The sequence below is a fragment of the Protopterus annectens genome, chromosome 15.part0, assembly GCF_019279795.1.
Source record: "Protopterus annectens isolate FY-2018-M chromosome 15.part0, PAN1.0, whole genome shotgun sequence".
NCBI classification, from domain to species: domain Eukaryota; kingdom Metazoa; phylum Chordata; order Ceratodontiformes; family Protopteridae; genus Protopterus; species Protopterus annectens.
The window spans coordinates 478105514-478125493 of NC_056749.1; the positions used below are offsets into that span (position 1 = coordinate 478105514).

Sequence of the window (19980 nt, forward strand, 5' to 3'; positions counted from 1 at the left end):
ACCAATATTTCTGGGACTTTGAACCACCGCAGGACTGCCCAAATCAGCTTTCTTGAGACGTTGTCATATGCTTTTTCCAAGTCTAGAAATGCCCAGTTGGACTCTGTCCTCATTTCTACCTTCTTCTCAAGTATCTGTCTCACTGCATACATCAGGTCGATTGTGCTGCATCATGATCTAAATCCAAACTGCTCATTTCCCATATTACTTTTTACTGCTCTACATATTTGTTTATTACTCACACTCTCCAGAACTGTCATGCAATATGATAGGAGTTGGATACCTCTATATTGCTCACAGTTGTAAATTTCCCCTTTGTTCTTGAACACTGGCACTAGTATGCTTATTCTCCAGTTATCTGGGATTTGTTTTTCTCTCCATACTGCTATATGTACTCTCAGGAGCCATTTTCCCCTATCACACCCAGCATCATGATTATCTCTGCTGTGATCTCATCTCAGCCTGCTGCTTTTCCAGACTTCATTTGCCTTCATGCTGTTCTTACTTCTTTTAGGGTGGGCTTCTCCTCTGCTCTCACCATAGGTTGTGTCTAAGGCAGTACAGCTTCTGTGGATTTTCTTCATTCAGAAGGTGGTGGAAATTCTCCTTCCATCTGCCTTTGATTTCCTGTTACTGGTGAGAAGGTTGTTGTTGCCATCCCTTACGAAAGGTGTCTGACTGTTTGTCTATCTGTCTTTGCCTTGCAACCTGATAGAGTTTCTTTGTGCCCTCCACTGAATCACTTTCCAGAAGTTGGTAGAGTGCCTGTGATGCCTTGTTCTTCACTATCATAGCTCCTCTCTTAGCCTCTTAGTTAGCCAACCAGTATTCCTTCCTAACCTTTTCTGTCTTTTCTGTATCACACTTTTTTCTGCACTTCTTTCTTTTGATGACTTCCTGGACTTCCATATTCCACTGTCAGCTTTCCTTATGTACTTTTTTCCTTGATGCCTCAGCTGCATATCTATTCTGTAGCCCTTGCATATGCTGTTTTGAGCTGCTGCCGTTCTTCTTCAACTCCACCTATTTCCTCTTCTTTTTTTGGAGGTGCTAGAGCCCTGAGTGATTCATTGAACTGTTGTGCTTTCTTTCTAGTCAACTTCCAGGTCTTCAGCCTGGGCTCTGTTGACCTTAGAGCCTTCTCTAATCACTGTTCGCAACTGATTGTGGCAACCAGTGGTTTATGCTGTGTGCTGACTGTTTCACTGGAGATGACTTTGCAATCGCTGGTTCTACCCCAATGCCCTTTCCTTACCAGGAGGAGATTTACCCGAGTTGTAATTTGGCTACTTTTGTATTTGACCTTGTGACTGTCTTTTGAATCTTGTGTTGGCTACCATCAAACCATTTGCCAGACAAAAGTGTGGAGTGGCCTCTGCTTCTTTAGTACCCATGTGGACCCAGGCAGTCCTCATATTCTGTTCTGTCTGTCCCGATATGTATATTCAGGCCACCCATTATCAGCACCGATTCCTGTTGTCCTGCTTTATCTAGTAGATCCTGCAACTGCTGTCTGAATGCACTCTTTTCCTAACTATAACAACCCTGCTGTGGGGCATAGGCTGAGATTATGAGTACTGCTCTAGCATTACACCATAAGTCTGTAACTAATTCTAATGACATCTATCACTGTTTTCTGAAGCCTGTCCTTTACCACAATTCCAAACTTTCTAGCCTGTCCTCCTCCTGAGTAGTAGACTCTGGATCCCAAGTCAAGTGGCTTTGCTGCACTGGTTTTCCACCTTGTCTCCTGGATACATAGGATTTCCAGCCTCCTCCTTACCATCATGTCACCCATTTACAAGCTGCATCCTGTCAGTGAACCTACATTAAGTGTAGAAAGATTTAGTTAATGTTTAGCAGGTTGATTAGTTTTACGTCCAGCTGTCACTCAACAGACCTGTCCCAGGTAACTCAAGTTGGGCAATTGGACACCAGCTGGCCAGTAGCTTATTGACCCAGGGCTGCTGGGCACACACTGGCCAATAAGGGTACATACACCCCCTTCTCCATTAGCATAGGTCCCTGGCATAGGGCAAAGTACACCGGGTCCTCAGTCCACTTATTACCAGCAAATACCCTTAATACCATGGCCAGATCACCTAGAGCAATATTTTATACCATTGAGTACATAGCCTTACCACTGCATGCAGGCTGTTGTCTGTGTTCTCTTATCTTGAGAATACTGAGCACCACACAATTGCCAAAACTGTTTGGTTTATGCAATTCTTCCCCATATAGGGCACAGTGAAGAGTCTTTGCTGCTGCCCACAGCTCCATTCTTTGGTAAGTTTGAAATGGAAAGACTCAAAATGTTTTTTGGAGGTGGGAGGAACCCCACAGAGACACAGGGAGAACATGCAAACTCCAAACAGGAACTGGTCTGAGGTCAGTATTGAACTTTGCACTTTTGTATGGTAGGAGAATACCTTAACCATTATACCAACTGGCAACAAAGGATAATTTATTGTTAAATAAAGTCATAATGGCGAGTTGCAAAAATGGGAAAAATCTACGTATGGCATGGAGAGATTACAAAAAAACCTTTGACAGCATACCACATTCATGGATAAAGGCGTGCTTATAGATGCATACGATATGCTCTACAATGATCAATCTCATTACAGTGACCATGAAACAGTGACAAACCACTTTGCAGCAAAAAAATGATGAAGGACAAATGATTATCCCAGGAATAAAAATTCAAAGGGAGATATTCCAGGGTGACTGCACTGTTGCACTTTTGTCTTGCCCTTAAACTATTAAGCTGTCTACTTAACAGATTAGGCCATGTTTACAATTTGGCTCCTGAAACCAACAAGGTATAAAGACATCTCATCTTCTTTTTGTGGATGATTTGAAATGATATATTTCATTAGATGTGGAATTGAGCATAGCTGCAAGTGGTCAAAACTTTTACAGAATGTCATTTTGTCTTGATAAATGTGCAAAAGCAGCATTTAAACCAGGAAAGCTGAAGCACCAAGAAAATATCAGTCTGGAGCAGGAATGTGATATAAAGGAACTTGAGTAGGAGGGACTTGATGAATATTTGGGAATTGATGAATGACCCAGCAATAAAACATGAATAAATGTGAACAAAACTCAGTAAGGAATATTTTACATTAAAATTAATATTGAAAACAGCCCTGACATCTAGGAACTAAGTCCAAGCTAAAAAACAATTCTTCCTGTTCAGACTTACAGTTTTGGAGTGATTAACTGGTCCAGAAAGGTATTGGATCAGTTGGACAGAGAAACAAGGAAAATGTTTCATGCTTATCAGATGATACATAAAAAGCAGTGTTTACAAGTTTATATATTCCTCGTTCTGAAGGAGATATGGGCCTCCTAAAAATTGACTACATGTGTACTTCTGCACCCATAGGACTGTATATATATTTGCTGACCTCATTAGATCCAAACATAGTTAAAGTTTTAAAACATGAAGAGATCAAATCTAAGATGACTTCCCTGCGTAATTTAGCAGAAGCATATCAGTGTCAAGTGAGAATGGATGTCAAACTGGAAGTAGACAAAAATCAGGCAGCAACTGAATGTGCCAAAAAAGAAAAAGAAAGAATATAAGAAGAATGATCAGATGAGAAGGCAAGGAATGTGGAAAAGGTATAAAAATAGTTGCAAGTACAGAAAGCTCTTGGATCAGCCTCATGTTGATCAGGTTCTGACACAGGAATGGTTAAGGAGAGGTAAATTTAAACCTAAAGATGCAAGGTTTATATTGGTGGCCCAGGATAATGGACATGTACATGATGGTTTGCAAAGTCCATGGGACATGTGGTAGAAACAGAGAAACACAGGTTCTGTAATAGAAAACTGAAACAGCCGTGTATCTTGTTGCTGGGTGTGATACACTAATGGCAGAGGGCCTGTACACTGAAGGGTATAATAGCGTGGTATTAAGTTGCCTACTTAACAGATAAGGTAATGGTTACAATTTGACAAAGTATTAAGATACCTCATCTGAAGTGAATACCTAAACATCGACCGCACTTCAACAAAAATCATTTCAGTTATTCGCTGAATTTACCAAAGGCAAAGAAGTAGTTGGCCTACTACTCAACTTTGCCATTTTCTCCACTGTAGTACAATCTTGGAGTTGGTATATATAGTTGTGGGGGTGAAGCCCCCTACTTGGGTGAGTTCAATTCACTTACATGTCGGTCTGTTGTGTATTTACTTGCCCTTAGTAAGTTCAGTGAATTGCTGAAACGATTTCCGCTGAAGTGCAGTTGATGTTTAGGTGTTCGCTGAAATCACATTTTGGTGAACTAATATAGACCTGGATATCCCACCATATACAAGTTGAAACAGTAATACTAGGAGATCTAAATATACACTGGCAGCTTATCAATAGCAGCACTCACATCAGATTCCATAAACCTGTATGGGTTTACATATTTAATTACATCTGTTACTAGATTAATTACATCTGTTACTAGAGTCCACAAAAGCACTGATAATCAATCTTAAACTGGATTCTTACCAATAGACCCAACAAAAGTATGGCAGCTAATAGCCTTCCAGACAACCTAAATGACTATTTACCTACTTATGCTCTCAGAAGTTATAATATTGAAGATAAACATATAATTTACAACCAAGTTCATTACTCAAAAACTTTGACAAATACATTTGTTATCAGATCTTTAACAGAATGTAACTGGAAAATGCTAAAGTATATGCCCTGAAATTCTGCTGTCACACACTTCAACATGATATTCCTAAAAATTCCCAATGACCTTTTCCCACCACATACCAAGAAGGTCAAATGTAATCCTACTACATGGATAACAAAAGAAAATAATAAATTAATGCTTTAACATGACAAAGTCTGGACAGAATGACTCAAAAACAGGACATAAAATACATTTAAACTTTTCAGACAACTAAGGAATAGGACAAAATATCAAATAAAACATGACAAGCAAACTTATTATAACAACCTCCAAAATAAACATCAGAACAACCCAAAACTATTCTGGACATCCATAAACAAACTTTTATATCCAGGCTGAACTACCTCCCCCACCCCTACATCTAACAGTACTACTGATTCAATTCCCACACAGTTTAACAGATATTTTATACAGCTAGTATTGCCCCTCACAGACATTAATTCCTCCACTACCACTCAGTACCAGCAGTCTGTTAAATATCCTCAACTGTTTGACTTTAGCCCAGGACCTAGAATCTGCCATCAAAAACTTCTACATAAGCTAAAAACAGCCACCATAGCTGCTGACAAACACCCCTTGGCTACGTAAAACTGGTTGCAGATGCAATTGCTTTTCTAATCTCTATATTCATAAATAGTTCTTTATCTGAAAGATGTGCTCTTGACATCTGGAAAAAATCCTTCATTATACCTTTACACAAAAGTGGAACTTTTGTAGAGTTTAATTATTATAGGCTCATTGCAATCCTCTCCCTCTATCAAAAATACTTGAACAATGAATGTATGCTCAGTTTCTACATCACCCAAATTCAAATGATCTACTCCTTTTAATGCAGTATGGATTCAGACCTCAACACAACCAACACCCTTCTTCACTTCACCAGCATTATAAACCAGCATAGGAACAATGGTATCCCAGTGACAATGGTATTCCTAGACATATAGAAAGCTTTTGACACTACATCATACCAAAATTTACTCACTGAACTCTCTTCTCTAGGTCTCTCTCAATCTTCGCTTACATGTTTCCTTAGTTTTCTGCTGGAAGGCAATAAGCACTCAACTGTCAACAGGAGCTCTCCTCCTCACTCCCAGTTAACTTAGGTACCCCTCCAGCTTTTGTATTACATGCACCCACTAATGTTTGTTAGGTTGATCTTTTAAACAGCTGTTTTTTGTCATCTCCATTTGAACCTACATCACATTTTACAAGACTTTCTGTTTTAATGAAAACCGAAAAAAAACACTAGAACCCCCCCATAACCTATTAACTTAAAAAAGTATACAAAACTTTGTACATCTTGAAATAATGAAGTTCAACCCTCCTGATAGGAACAGTTATCCCAAATTGACACACCTAACTTTAATTTTAGGATATCCATGTCATGGTGCATGTTACAGCCTGTGCTCCTACTTATACTGATTGCTGCCCCCCCCATGGGAAAACAGCTTGTATGCTTTCAAAAATCATTAAGTTTTAGCCTTAAGAAAAAAATGCAATGACTATCTTAAATAACACTAAATTATACATGGTTCAAGAAGATGCAGAGAAGTATTTAAGTACTAGAAAGGCAGCTATCTCTTATTCACTTCCAATAATTTCAAACTTTGCTTTTTACAAAGTTGCTTGCCCTCGTACCTTTTAATTCTACTTTTCTTTCAGAAAACAATGTCTAGACCCCTGAAGATCTACTGCTTTCATGTGCAGTCAACTTGTTTCCATGGAAACATAAGAACATAATGTACAGCTGCCTCAGCTGCAGACTTCTCATCTCACACTGAACGTGTATTTGCTAAAAGAAAACTGTTTATTATATTGTTGTCTTTTATTTTTAAACCCACTTGCTTACACACACACATAAATTGTTATTAGATTAAGCCATTGGCATTATTGCAGGCATTCACCTATGCAAAAGTAAAAAAAAAAAAAATCTCAACTCTGCATATATTGTAATTAGTGCACTTTTACACCACAACCCACCCCAACAGCTCAAGATTACAACCTATTAACTTAAGCATGTTTTTTCCAGCCTTTCTTTTCTTTTTATATTGTAATGCCTACATTTATTAAAACTACAAAAGAAAAAAAATACTTGTTTGCTTTAGCAAATTTATCACATATGAAATCACTGAAAATGCTTTATTATATAACATAATTTATATAATTAAATGTTTTATACAAATTCTCTTAAGAACAAAAATTATTTTACTTACAGTTAACTTTTTCTTTTCCCTTTTAGTGTCCTTCTAAACAGTAATGACATGGAGGGTATATGCCTTTCAGTCCCCGAAAATCTTTCTCAACCACCTTTTTTCTTGTAAAGCCATATTTCACAAATGTAGTTGATCCTTTATAATCTCGCATTCATTGCCTAATTGCACTGTTGCTGGTCTTCTTCCTATCCATTTCCTCCCAAACCCAGACTCCAGTTCAAGACAAAGGTATTTTAGATTCTTCTAGTCAACTACTGTACCTTTTTCTGTCTCTCAAACATTTTCCTTTGGAACATTGGGAATGTTTCACTGGCAAAAGTTGTTCTACGAGCTTTATTATCATAGGAATGAGAAGCAGTGTTCCCTTCTGTTTCATGGCTCACTTTTTATTGGACAAACTTTTGCATTTCCTCCATAGTGTGTTCTCCATCAAACATGACTTTAATCCTCCAGGAAAAAAAAAACTTCTGAAGACTTCTGGATACAGCAACTTGAATCTCATGTCTGTCTCCCTACATTCCCTGATTGCTGGGATGAATTTGCTTCTCTTCTGCCGTGTGTACAGTAAAAAATCATTTTCCATGAATACTCTACTGTTTCCAATTTTTAATACTTTTCTCTTCTGCCAGTTTTGTCAAGATCAGCTCTTTCTGTTGTTATGATTGCATCTTTACTAATATAGTTCTTGACTGCTTTCTTTTGGCCAAGTTTGGAGCATCCACATGATGTGCCCTTTTAATTAACAAATCCTGTTGTGGACTACTAGTGCAGCCACTTAGTTGAGCTTTCATAAACTTAATACAGTCTGTTCATTCAAGTTTCTGTAGTATATATTTTATTGTCATGCTCCATCCTCTAACTTTACCATTTATGAAACAACTTTTTCTGAGCAGTTTCATACTCAGTCAGCCTTTTCTTCATTTAGGCCTGTGATTTTTTTTTTTATTTTTATCAGTTCATGTGAATAGCAGCTTAAAGTTTCTTCCATTTTTCCATACCTTTGTTCCTTGAGTTTGTATACTCTTTCAGTGTTTGATTCATTTATTTTAATCAGCTCTGAGCACATTTGATTTTTTTTTTCTCTAAATTAGTGGAAGCCATCTCTTGTACCAAAGCTGGAGCCATCTTGGAAATCCCTCTGAAGAGTTACTATTTTGTCTCTTAGTTTCCGTTTATTAGTAAGGTAGTTTGAATCTTTTTTAAGATGTCCTTCAAGGGTGCATCTGCAGTCATCACATATGGGTTGTCCTGCCTCAGGCAGTTTCCCGACTTCAGGCCATCTTCCCAGTCTTTCTGTGGTGCAGCTCCTGTAATTCAGCTAAAAGACTTCAAAGCTGGGGACTCTTTCTTGCCTTAGCCGATGTCAGATAAAGTTAATAATTGTTTAACTTGTGGGAAACAAATACCTCATAAGGATTTCCACTCTTACTGCCTCCCCTGCTTAGGCCCAGACCACGACGTCTCGGCCTTCATCATAGCAAGACGCCATTACTGTTATTATGCATTGCTCATTTTTGATGTGTTAGCAGTATTCAGGATCTGTGATTATAGTATCTTATTGAGGTCCACTGTGGCTTTTCTTCTTCAGACCTTGAACAGTATTTCTCTGGGCAAAAAGGAAATGTATCCACAATTAATGTACCTTTGAGTTGCACTTTCTAAATTTTGACTTTCCACAGGACTTCTTTCTTAGTCCTTGTTGTTCATAGTGCATATGCTTTTGCTTGAGTATGTTATTCATAGGACAAATGTTTAGTTTCACATAGTCTGTCTAGAATATGTGTTAGTTCATGCATCACTAGAAGGAAGTCTGGATGTCATCCTCAGATGGATGAAGAGTAGACATCTAATCCCTCATCTAGGAAAACTGAGTCTATGACCATTCGTGCAATCTTAATGCTTTCATGGCTTTTTTCTGTATCCATTAAAGTTTATGGGGGAATAGACTTACATCTTAGTCTGTAATGTATAGTCTGACTGTGATCCTTGATAATTATCCATGACTAAAGGACAAAAGGATGACTGCTATAAAACATCCGTTGTATCATTTGGGGAACATTGCTTGAATTAAGCATCTGTTATCAGCTAAGCCCCTTGCTACTGTATAGTACACTTTTGTCTTATTGCTGTTAGATTGCTACAAGGCTGTTTAGCTTGGGTTAGATATCTGAGACCTCAGATGCCTTCAAGCATGCAAAATGCTGCATTTTGACTAGTCATAGTTACTAACCATTATTTGCACATTACTCCCATGTTCTGCAGAGTGCACTGGTTTCCTGTAATCTTGAGGTTAGTATATAAAGTATTAATAATTAGATAGCTAGAAATGCATGATCTGAGTTCCTTGTGTCTTAAAGGTATAATGCTGCTTTGCCACTACTTTGTCAGTTAAGGTTTGAACCCACAATTGATCAGTGGTAATATTTAAAAAAAAATAGCATATCTTATTTTAATTACATATACCAGCATAAATTGTATATAAAGATTGCATGTTTGACTGAATCACCTTAACTTGGTTGATTATTATTTTTGGGAGTGCATTAAACTAATTTTAAGTTCAAACAGCTATGGTTGATTTCTTATGCAAACACTCATTTACTTGTGGGATTCCTTCATTTATTTTTAAAAAGAACATTTTTATCATGAAATAAATTCACATTATGTTTAAGATATGCACCATAACTGATATTTATGAAGCAAAGACCTAGTAGCATCCGCCTTTAAATGAAATCAGAAAACATCATTGATCTCCTTTTAACTTATATCTCAGTTCTAGCAGAGCTGTACAGACACATACACTTATTATATATGTGCAGCATATAATTATTAATAGTTTTGAAATAATGTCTGAATTAATGATTTTAGTATTTTTCTTTTTCTTCCTATTCATTCTTTAAGGTCAACGAGGTGAACAGGGACCTCCTGGAATTGTTCCCACTGTGATTTCTCTTGCCATGAAGGGTGAGAAGGGAGTTGCTGGCCCTAGTGGACAACCTGGTTTCACTGGAGAACGAGGTATGTTGTTTTATTCTTTTAATATTTTTGTTTTAAATATAGCAGTATTCCTTTAAAGTAACACAATATGACAGAATGTACAGTAAAGCATCATATGATCATCCAGGCTGATGATGCAAAGCATGAATTCAAAGGCTGAGTATTTTACTTGCTTGGGAAGTATGCACAGTTTAGAACAACATCCAGGTAGTATGCTATATAGATGTTTATGTGATGAGCCAAGAAGTGGTGGATATCATGCAAGTTTTTGAGAAGTTTATCCAAGCATGTAATATTTAGGAGTCATATGTAAAAAAATCAAATTAAACACATAATAATATGACATAGCAATGGCTAAACAATTATTAAAATTCATGGTTGCATGTCTAATTTCACCTGTTTGACCTCATATAACTTTAAGAAGTCTCCTCAATTTACTAATCTATTGCGATCTGTATACGATGTAAAAACTTTCTTAAACTAAAATATTTTCCATTTGTTCAACAATGGTTGTTTTATCAAGGAGTGAAAGTGCTGGATTAATAACAGTTGACTGAATAATGGGTATGGGATGGGAGTTGTGGGACACTAGCTTTAAGAATCTGCTGGCAGAGAGGCAAGTGATTTTTATTCTACCTTGCAGTCACCCTGAATGACTCAAGGATGTTCAGCATTGTCTCACTCTCCTATTAGGGGTGGCAGACACCCTCCTTGGGAGCAGATTCACTGTTTTTGTAAATAGTTATGTATTGGAAACAGTTCTGCAGTTTCTACAGTGGCTAAGACATACTTATATTGTTTCAATCCATTTGGTTAAGAGGCAGGTGTGTTTCCACTATACAGTGTACTCACTTTTATGGAGCATCTTTCGTTGATGAATGTGCACAGGTGTGATTTTACTCTAAATGCCTTGTAATTCCAAATGCTGGAAGACAGGCAAAGTCCAGCATGTAGCATGCATAACCCCAACCTTTACTTCCCCCTTTTTTTTCTATTTATCTGCAAGTAAAGTGGGTAATTTTTCTGTAATACCCTGGAAAGTTAAAGGCTTTTCTAATCCAAAAAAAAAAATGTTCCAGTGTGTCAATCTATTTAAGGAAATAGCTGCATGTTTTGTTTCTGCAGGAAAATCACCAAACTAAACTTGAGCATATCAAAATCTTAGAGAAATGTTTAGCAGGCAGAGTTTCATTGTACCATGGTAGTAGGAGAAGTGGCACCCTGATTGTTGTTGCCTGGCATATTTCGTTTGGGATGTGGTCCCAAATGAGGGATTCAAAAATAGGTTTTCTAGTGTTAAAAGTTATTTATGGTAGAAACTTTTCAGTTTTGTCTCCATTTACCTCCCCCTGGTACTCACAGAAATCCGTCCATCCATCCTCAACCCCTTTTCCGATTGTTTTTGCACATGGGGTCCGGGTATCACTTCAACAGTGACAATCATCAGAGAGTGGGTATATTTTCAGGAGGTCTTGGTGTTTTGGGAAAGAGATTAGAATATGATCTTTGGCTTCAATGAGGCCAGCTATGGCCCTCATCTCTACCAGTTGGCTGTTTTGGGTAAATCCTCAAGCAGTCACTTTAGGATGCTGGGAAAATCAGACATCTGTGTTTTATGGGGGCTTCCTAATCACCTATACACACGCATGTTGTATATATTTGGCTCTTTCTCTACTGTTGCTAAAATACTTGTCTCTATGGAACACATTCACAAAGTTACTCATCCTGACTAGTGTTCATTAATAATCTCTGACCACACACCTCTTTTTGTAAGATTCACCACCAACCCTGATACACAGAAGACCTCTAGCTACCACAGAACACCAAGTCCTAAAAATGCTATCAGATGCTAAAAATGCTGCATTGATACGTCCTAACAATATCCCTGGATACACTGTTTTTTCTTAGCTTTCATACAGGTTTTGTACCTAGTGAATGGAGAACAGCTACAGTTATTCCCCTGCATAAGGAGAACCTTCCACAAGCCCAGGCAATTACAGACCTATAAGTCTGACCAGCCACATAGATAAAGCCATGGAAAGATTTATTATGAAACTAATCAATTTATATATATATATATATATATATATATATATATATATATATATATATATAGGGAATGTCCAAACACTAGACCCATCTCACTTTGAACTGAACAAGGCTGGTCATGCTTACTCAGCCTGGTTGATTTTTTGAAAATTATACTAAACCAGTGAATGAAGGCAAAATGGTACACACCACATACTGCAACCTGGCCAAAGCATTTGACACAACCCCCCACTGGGGCATAGTAGAAAAGCTAAATAAACCATGTCACTCATTGGATTACCAGCTGGCTCATAGATAGAATACAGGAAATCAAATTAGAGGAAGTTACCTCCACAAAGAGACCAGTCACCAGTGGATTCCCTCAGAGTTCTGTGATGGGACTTCTCGTGTTTAGCATCTACTTTTAGGAAGTAAAGCCAATATCAAAGAATTTTGTTTAACTAAGTTTTCAGATAGCTATAAGCAAAGAGCAGTCACTGAATATCTAAATGACATAGCTATCCTTCAGGAAGGTTTGTCCAAAGTAAATAACTGGTGCTAAAATTCTGACTAAAATTAAATGCCAAAAAATGCATTATTGTATTCTTTAGTAAGTCATATACCCCAGGGAACTACCACATTGACAATATGTCCCTAAGAGTTGACCCACTTGCTCAGGATTTGGGAACATATGTGGACAAGTGACCTATCATTCAACCAACATGTGTCCATTGTCGTCTGTATTGCACATCTTATAAAAAAAGGGATTGTATCTCAATCTAGTGTTGCCATTGTCCCATTTTATTTAGATATTATGAGACCAGTATTGAGTATAATGCTGCCTTTGGCATGTATCTGTCCAGACACACATGACAACTGGAATGCCCACAGAGATACCATACTAAACAGATATAAGACCTAAATAATACATCATTCATGTTCCAAATCAAAGCCCCATTACTATACTTGGTACCCTACAGACTGTGTCTGGGTTGCCTTGTATGCCAGACAGTCTGGCATGCAAGGTATCCTCGATCCAATACTAATGGAATTATTGCACATCAGCAAGTCAAATTGAATCAGAAATACTTGGTTTAGGGATCTAAACTCTTCTGCAATATTAACAGAAAAGAATTGTTTAGAGATACAGGTATGTCTCACAGAGGATACCACTGCTCTGGAACAGAATCCCTCCACAGCACAAACATTTGTAGCAGAATGACTTAAGCAACAACAGAACAGTAGAAAGGGTTGTTGCTAAACATGTGGAGCTAATAACAAGAAAAATAACCCAAGATCGTGTAGAGCAGGCATGGGCAAACTATGGCCCGGGGGCCACATGCGGCCCGTTAAACGTTTTGATTCGGCCCGCCAAACTTGGCACCCCTTCATTTCCGATTTTTCTTTTCTTTTTAAATTTTGATGGCGCCAGCACCGTCAGGCTACCAGCCTGTCCGAATTGAGCTCAAGGAGCTCGCATCATCATTCCGGCTGGCTGGCGTAACAGTCAGCGGGAATGCAACATGTGGAACAGAAGAGGCTGACTCAGCGAGCCCTGAAACTTATTCATGGCAGCAGCAAAGGGGCCAGGGATATAGCGAGCTCACGGAGCTGGGATTAATGGCGTTAGCAGGCTGGGGGATACAGCGAGCCCTGAAATGGAGCCGGGCCCAGGATTAATGGCAGCAGCAGCAACATGAGGATGGATTGAACAGAAGACGCCAAGCACTACTCAGGGTGAGAGAGAGAGTGTGTGTGTGTGTGTGTGTGTGTGTGTGTGTGTGTGTGTGTGTGTGTGTGTGTGTGTGTGTGTGTCACGATAGGAAAGAGAAAGTGAGTGAATCACTGAATGCAGGTTTGAAAGGAAGTGTGTGTGTGTGTGTGTGTGTGTGTGTGTGTGTGTGTGTGTGTGTGTGTGTGTGTGTGAATGATCGGAGAGAGAAAGTGAGTGAATGCAGGTTTGAAAGGTGAAGCGTGTGTGTGTGTGTGTGAGCGATCAGAGAGAAAGTGAGTGAATGCAGGTTTGAATTGTGAAGAGTGTGTGTGTGTGAACGATTGGAGAGAGAAAGTGAGTGAATGCAGGTTTGAAAGGTGAAGTGTGTGTGTGTGTGTGTGTGTGTGTGAGCGTGAGCGATCGGAGAGAGAAAGTGAATGAATGCAGGTTTGAAAGGTGAAGTGTGTGTGTGTGTGTGAGCGATCGGAGAGAGAAAGTGAGTGAATGCAGGTTTGAATTGTGAAGAGTGTGTGTGTGTGAGTGATTGGAGAGATAAAGTGAGTGAATGCAGGTTTGAAAGGTGAAGTGTGTGTGTGTGTGTGTGTGTGTGTGTGTGTGTGTGTGTGTGTGTGTGTGAGCGATCAGAGAGAGAAAGTGATTGAATGCAGGTTTGAAAGGTGAAGAGTGTATGTGTGTGTGAGTGATTGGAGAGAGAAAGTGAATTATGAAAGCTGACAAGATTCTGTGTGTGTGTGTGTGTGTGTGTGTGTGTGTGTGTGTGTGTGTGTGTATATAGATTGCAGCATCACTGTTCAAAACCTGCTGAAGTTAAATAGATGTCCAGTTTCACTGACAAAAAATGTATCTGCGTGTAAAATGATTTACTAGCTTATTAATTTAAGCTCTCCTAAAAGTACACTATTAAGTAGGTAAGAAGAAGCAGTTATTACTGTGTTCTGTTTGGTTCACAAGGGATTAATATGTAAGCAGGCACTTGAATATATAAGTTTTAGGGAGCCATTGTGTACTGTAGATGCTCATGCAATGTTACCTGAGGTAAAATGGTCTTGGAATCCTTCTCTTCCAGATGAGATTTTATTGTAATGCTTTTCTTCATTTTCATTGGAAATTAAAGCACATGTTTTCTCCATATCCCAAGATGTGTATTTTTCCCCCAATGAGGTGATGTTTTCAAAGCATGCCATCTATCTGCTCCTGTTCCGGCCCCTTTGTCAAATGTTAGAACTCAATGTGGCCCACGAATCTAAAAGTTTGCCCACCCCTGGTGTAGAGGTATTGGGAGATATTTTGGAAATTTTATGAAAATTTGTTTAAAGCTGAGAAATGTGGAAGTCAAGGAAAAGCAAAAATGGAAATATTTATGGAAGACTTAAGTATGCCAAGGTTAGAGGTATATGAGGCTCAACAATAAAACTCAGCCCTGTCCATATTCAAGCACAACTTGGATCTATGGATGGGAAACAGACATTTGCCTCAGGATTTCACCCTGCACTTCTAATGGACAGGGGCAGATTCTAAATGCTTTATCCCAAGAGTGTGTCCCCTCAACTTATCGGTGGAATGATCCCAGTTGTTCTCATTAGGGGTAATATGTAATTATTGACCATGGGATGGCTAAGGCCAATCTCTATCCAACTAAGATAGGTTAATTCAAGCACCAAAAGGGACATTGGCTAGCCTTAAAATGGCTCCAATAGTAGTTAACCTTGCCTATGAACCTATAAGAGACAGTAGAAATTTAAATTATACCTTTTGTCACTGTAAGCAGTTTTACAGACAATCCAGTCTCTTAACCTAGAATTTACATTTAATAAAAACAGAAGTTAGGCTCATACGGCAGAATTCTGGGAACATCTTAATGAAAATTTAGCCCATGCTTTGAAGATGTTCACAGGTACAAGGGTAAAACGTCAGCATGTAAAACTGAGATAATTATAGCAAGAACTGCTGGAAGTACAGTGCAGGGCAGTGTTCAGCAAAGAGTCGATAGATAAGGATTTGATAGCCTCTGTTCAAAATAAAAGTATCAAGTCCATGGATTTTAAAATAGTTCAGAACAAACAGGAATTCAAATTAAAGTCATTTCGTGCCCCCCTTCTGTAAAGAATATTTGACTTTAAGCCTGAGGAACCTCAAGGCTACTAGGGTAGTCACCAAACCTATAGACCTCATTGTTAGGTTAATTTGTAAACTCCCCGTCAGAGGTATTGGAAGTGTTTGTTTCCTTCTTTCTTTAGGGCTTTATATGGCATTATTGTGAATATCCATCTTGTCAGAGAATGGTAGGTAGGTTTTTCACTACACTTAACCTTCCATTCCTCAATGAAAACCACATATGAGAGCTGTTTAGAGAAACCTCCCCACAGAGGATCGAACACATTTACAAGAACTGGACAAAGGGAAAACACTGAGTTCAGGTTGTTTACCATTAGAAATAATTAAAGATAGTATGGGAATTTTTTTCTGTGAGGTTCCTATAGTTAACAAACTTGGTTTGCAAAGAGGGGAATTTCCTGCAGGGAAGATGACAACTATATCAGTATTACCAAAACTTGGAAAGGGCAGGCTTTCCAAAATGGGCACACACTGTTCAACAGTTTAATTTAAGCTCTCCCAATGTAAAAAAAGAAACTGATAGATAAGGGGCAGTAATTCTGCCAGTGTTCATAACATTTAGTTACTGGCTAGTAAGTACACTGCCTGGATTCCAGCAAAGAAGACATTTAGATAGCATGAAAGAAAATCAACTAGAAAAGTTAAAGATGAGTCTCTGTCTGGGAAGAATCCTGCAACTGTTGAACAAAAAGTAGTTCAAACTCCAGCGTTGGTACAAGACATGACTTTCAGTAATTTAGTGGAAAAAATAAATCAAATGGGCTCAGAGCTGATTAAAATTAATGAACCATAGAAGGAGTATATCAACTCAAATATCAAAAGGCTAGAAAAAATGGAAGAAGCTTTCAGAAAATATTCAGAAGAACTGATAAAAGTGCATAATTGGAGGTTAAAATAAAAAAAAGCTGAGTAAGAGACTGAGTAAGAAAAGTTCTTTCAAAAAATGGTAGTGTTAGATGACAGAGCATGCACGAAAGTCTGTGATTTTCTGCCATACCAGAAAAACTAGAAGAAAAGGATTATATTAATTTTATGAAAAATCAAATAAGTAACTGGAGTGGTATTCCATAGCAGGATTTGTTATCTGAAAGGGCACATCAACCTGGCCAGGCAAAAGCAGATATGACCTGTAGCAGTAAAGATGCAGTCATACCAGAAGAAAGAGTTGAAAACTGTGGCAGAAGGGCAATGTATAAAAATTGGAGGCAGTAGAGGGTCAGTCAGGGAATGGCAAGAAGTAGGTGTGAGAGTCAAGCTGCTGTGCCCATCTGTCTTCAGAACATTTTTCCTGGAGGATCAAAGTTGTTTTTTTTTTTTAATACAGAACTGGTTAAAGAGGAAGTACACAAGTTTGCCCAAGGAAAAAGTGATCCGTAAAACTGAAGGGGATTCCACTTCTCATTCTTCTGTTAATAAAGCTTAAAGAAATACTTGCCAATGAAACCTTTTCCAATGTTCCAAAGGAAAATACTTCAGAGACAGAAAAAATACTAGTTGAATAGAAGAATTGAGAGTCCCTTGGCATTGGGAGATGGAGATGAAAAGGAAGAAGACCAACAATGCTAAAATTATTATCACTGAAATAGTGAAGAAATGTGAAAATGCAAAGCATCGATCACATTTGTGAAATATGACTTTACAAGAAAATGTAGCTGGGAAATATTGGACTTTTGTTGACTTTGTTATACTTGTGGATGGGCTAAAAGGCATATACCTGACTTTATGTAATTAGTGTTTGGAAGGATATTTAAAAGGAAAAAAATTAAGTAAAACATTTTTTGTTCTTAACAGTGTTTGTATAAAACATTTCATGATATAAATTGCATGCTATTTATTAAAGTAGTTTCAGTGATTGTTACATGTGATAAAGATAGTAAAGTAAAAAGGTATTTTTTTCTTTTGTGAGTGTTAAGAAATATAGACATTACTATGTAAAAAGAGAAGAAAAGCAGGACAGCACACACTTTGTTTTTCATATTGGGAGGGGAATAAAAGAAAGACAAGAACAAACAACAATTAATGTGCCTTATAATGGATAACATTAATTTTAGGTTAGGTAATGCCTGTGAATACAGCTGTTGATTTGGGACAGTTCGTATCTTGAGGGTTAAACTTCATTATTTGAAGATGTACATAGTATTGTGTGTTTGTTTTAAGTTAATAGGTTATGGGGTGTTTTGTGGGATTTTTTGTTATGTTATTCACTAAAACAAAATGTCTAGTAAAATGTAAAAAAGGTTTAAATAGAGATGACAAGAAACAACTGTATAAAGGGGCAACCTACCAAACAGTGTGTTCATGTACACAAATGCTGTAAATAGACATTTAAAAAGCTGTCATGTATAATAGATGAGAATAATAACTTCATAAAGCCACACTTTTCATATTGTTTTGGAGTATAAGTGGCCTCAGCTGTAAATAGACATTTAAAAAACTGTCATATATAATAGATGAGAATAATAACTTCATAAAGCCACACTTTTCATATTGTTTTGGAATATAAGTGGCCTCTCACAGGAATAGACAAAAAAGGTAACAGTAATGAATTATATTCAGAAATGCAGAGTGAAGCAGCAATAGTACTAGGGACACATTGGAAAGAAGTGAGCATGTCAGTTTTGTAAAGAAAAGATTTCTGAATAGATATCAGGCAGAATAGCAGGAACAAAGAAAATTGTGAGTACTTAAACAAATTGTTAGAGGAGCTCCAATAGTGATAGAAGAGGAAAAAGATAATAATGGCAGATTTGTAGTAGTATGGGGTTACTTTCAAAGGAGGAGGATTATGTTGGTATGTATTTACATTCCACCTAGAACTGCTGTTATGGAGCTTAAGAAACTTTGGGAGAAATAATCGGCTTTCTGCAGCGAATGTTATTTATAGGTAGGGACTGGAACTTGATTTACAACAATGAGGATGTAGCTGGGGGACCTACTAAGGAAATATAAGAAAATAGGGTAGATTTCTGAATAAATGTATGAAAATATTTGGTATGGAAGTTGTGAATTCAGTAGCAGGAACTCAGAGAGAATGTATATATCATTCCCCAAGGTGCAATAATTGAGCTAGGCTAGACAGAAATTATATTTCACAGAAATATGTGCATTTAATTGAAGGCTTTGACACACGTCCAATAACTGTTTCAGATCATGCATCAGTAACAGCTAAGGTAAAAAATATAGGATAATGAAGTAAAAATGAGACACTAGTGGTTCCCCACCTTCCTGTTAAAAAGAGAGGAATTTAAGTAATGGGTAGTGAAAGTTATTGGGGAGTTAAACCAGAGAAATGTAGAAATCTAGGAAAAGCATAAATGGAAGTATGTATGGAAGACTTAAGTATGCGAATTTTAGAGGTAGATGAGGCTCAACATTAACAATTAAGATGGGAGGAGATGAGATAAAAACAATGATGTATAATCAAACTGCAGGAAAGTCTCCAGGACCAGATGGCATTCCTGTCAAAGTTTGGAAGTTAGGAAGAAGAAAATGATAAAGATCTGAAACATTTTGTTTAACAGTATTTTAAAAGGTTGGGAAGCACGAATGTCATGGAAGAAATCTGTGGTGTTGCAATACCTAAAGATGGTAAGGAGCCACCAGACCCAGTTTCATATATGCCCATTTCAATTTTAAACAATGATTATAAAGTGTTTATGTGTTTAATAACTAAAAAAATGTCAAAGGTGTTGTTAGATTTGATAGATATCCAACCCCAAGAGTAAAAAAGTCACACAGACAAACCTAGTAAACACTACAAGAAAAACCCAGCTAAGCTTGAGTTTTCACTGTTTGATACCTTAAACCTCCTGTAAAAGAGCCCCATGGGATATATGCAAATGACCCCTTAAGGAGATCAAGTGTTTTAAGTCTATGACTTCTGAATGTCCATGATCTTTTACTTTTTCTGTTTAAGTCTTTATGGATGCTGTCACTCCAATGAAATCAAACCCCTCTAGCTGTTGATATGCATGTTTTGGCCTTCTTATGAGCTTGTCAGTACAGCATAAGTGGACTATTTGGCTATACTTTAAAAGCACATTGTCTTTAAACCCAGTTGATGCCCATAACAGTTAGAGTGTCTGCAAAATATCCCAACTAACATCCAAACCAAAGAGTAAAAAGGTTACACAGATGAACCAATTACTAAAAACTATGAGAACAACCTAGTCATGGACATTCAAAAGCTATATAG

At 37.7% G+C, this 19980-nt stretch overlaps 1 protein-coding gene across 3 annotated transcripts in view; it reads left to right on the top strand.

Annotated features, from left to right (window-relative positions):
• COL4A6 (collagen type IV alpha 6 chain) overlaps positions 1-19980 on the top strand; it is a 4024271-nt gene that overhangs the window by 3251609 nt on the left and 752682 nt on the right. For all 3 annotated transcript variants that reach the window (XM_044057202.1, XM_044057203.1, XM_044057204.1), the window contains one exon: positions 9812-9928. In XM_044057202.1, the coding sequence (XP_043913137.1) occupies positions 9812-9928 (117 nt within the window). The remainder of the gene's footprint in view (positions 1-9811; positions 9929-19980) is intronic.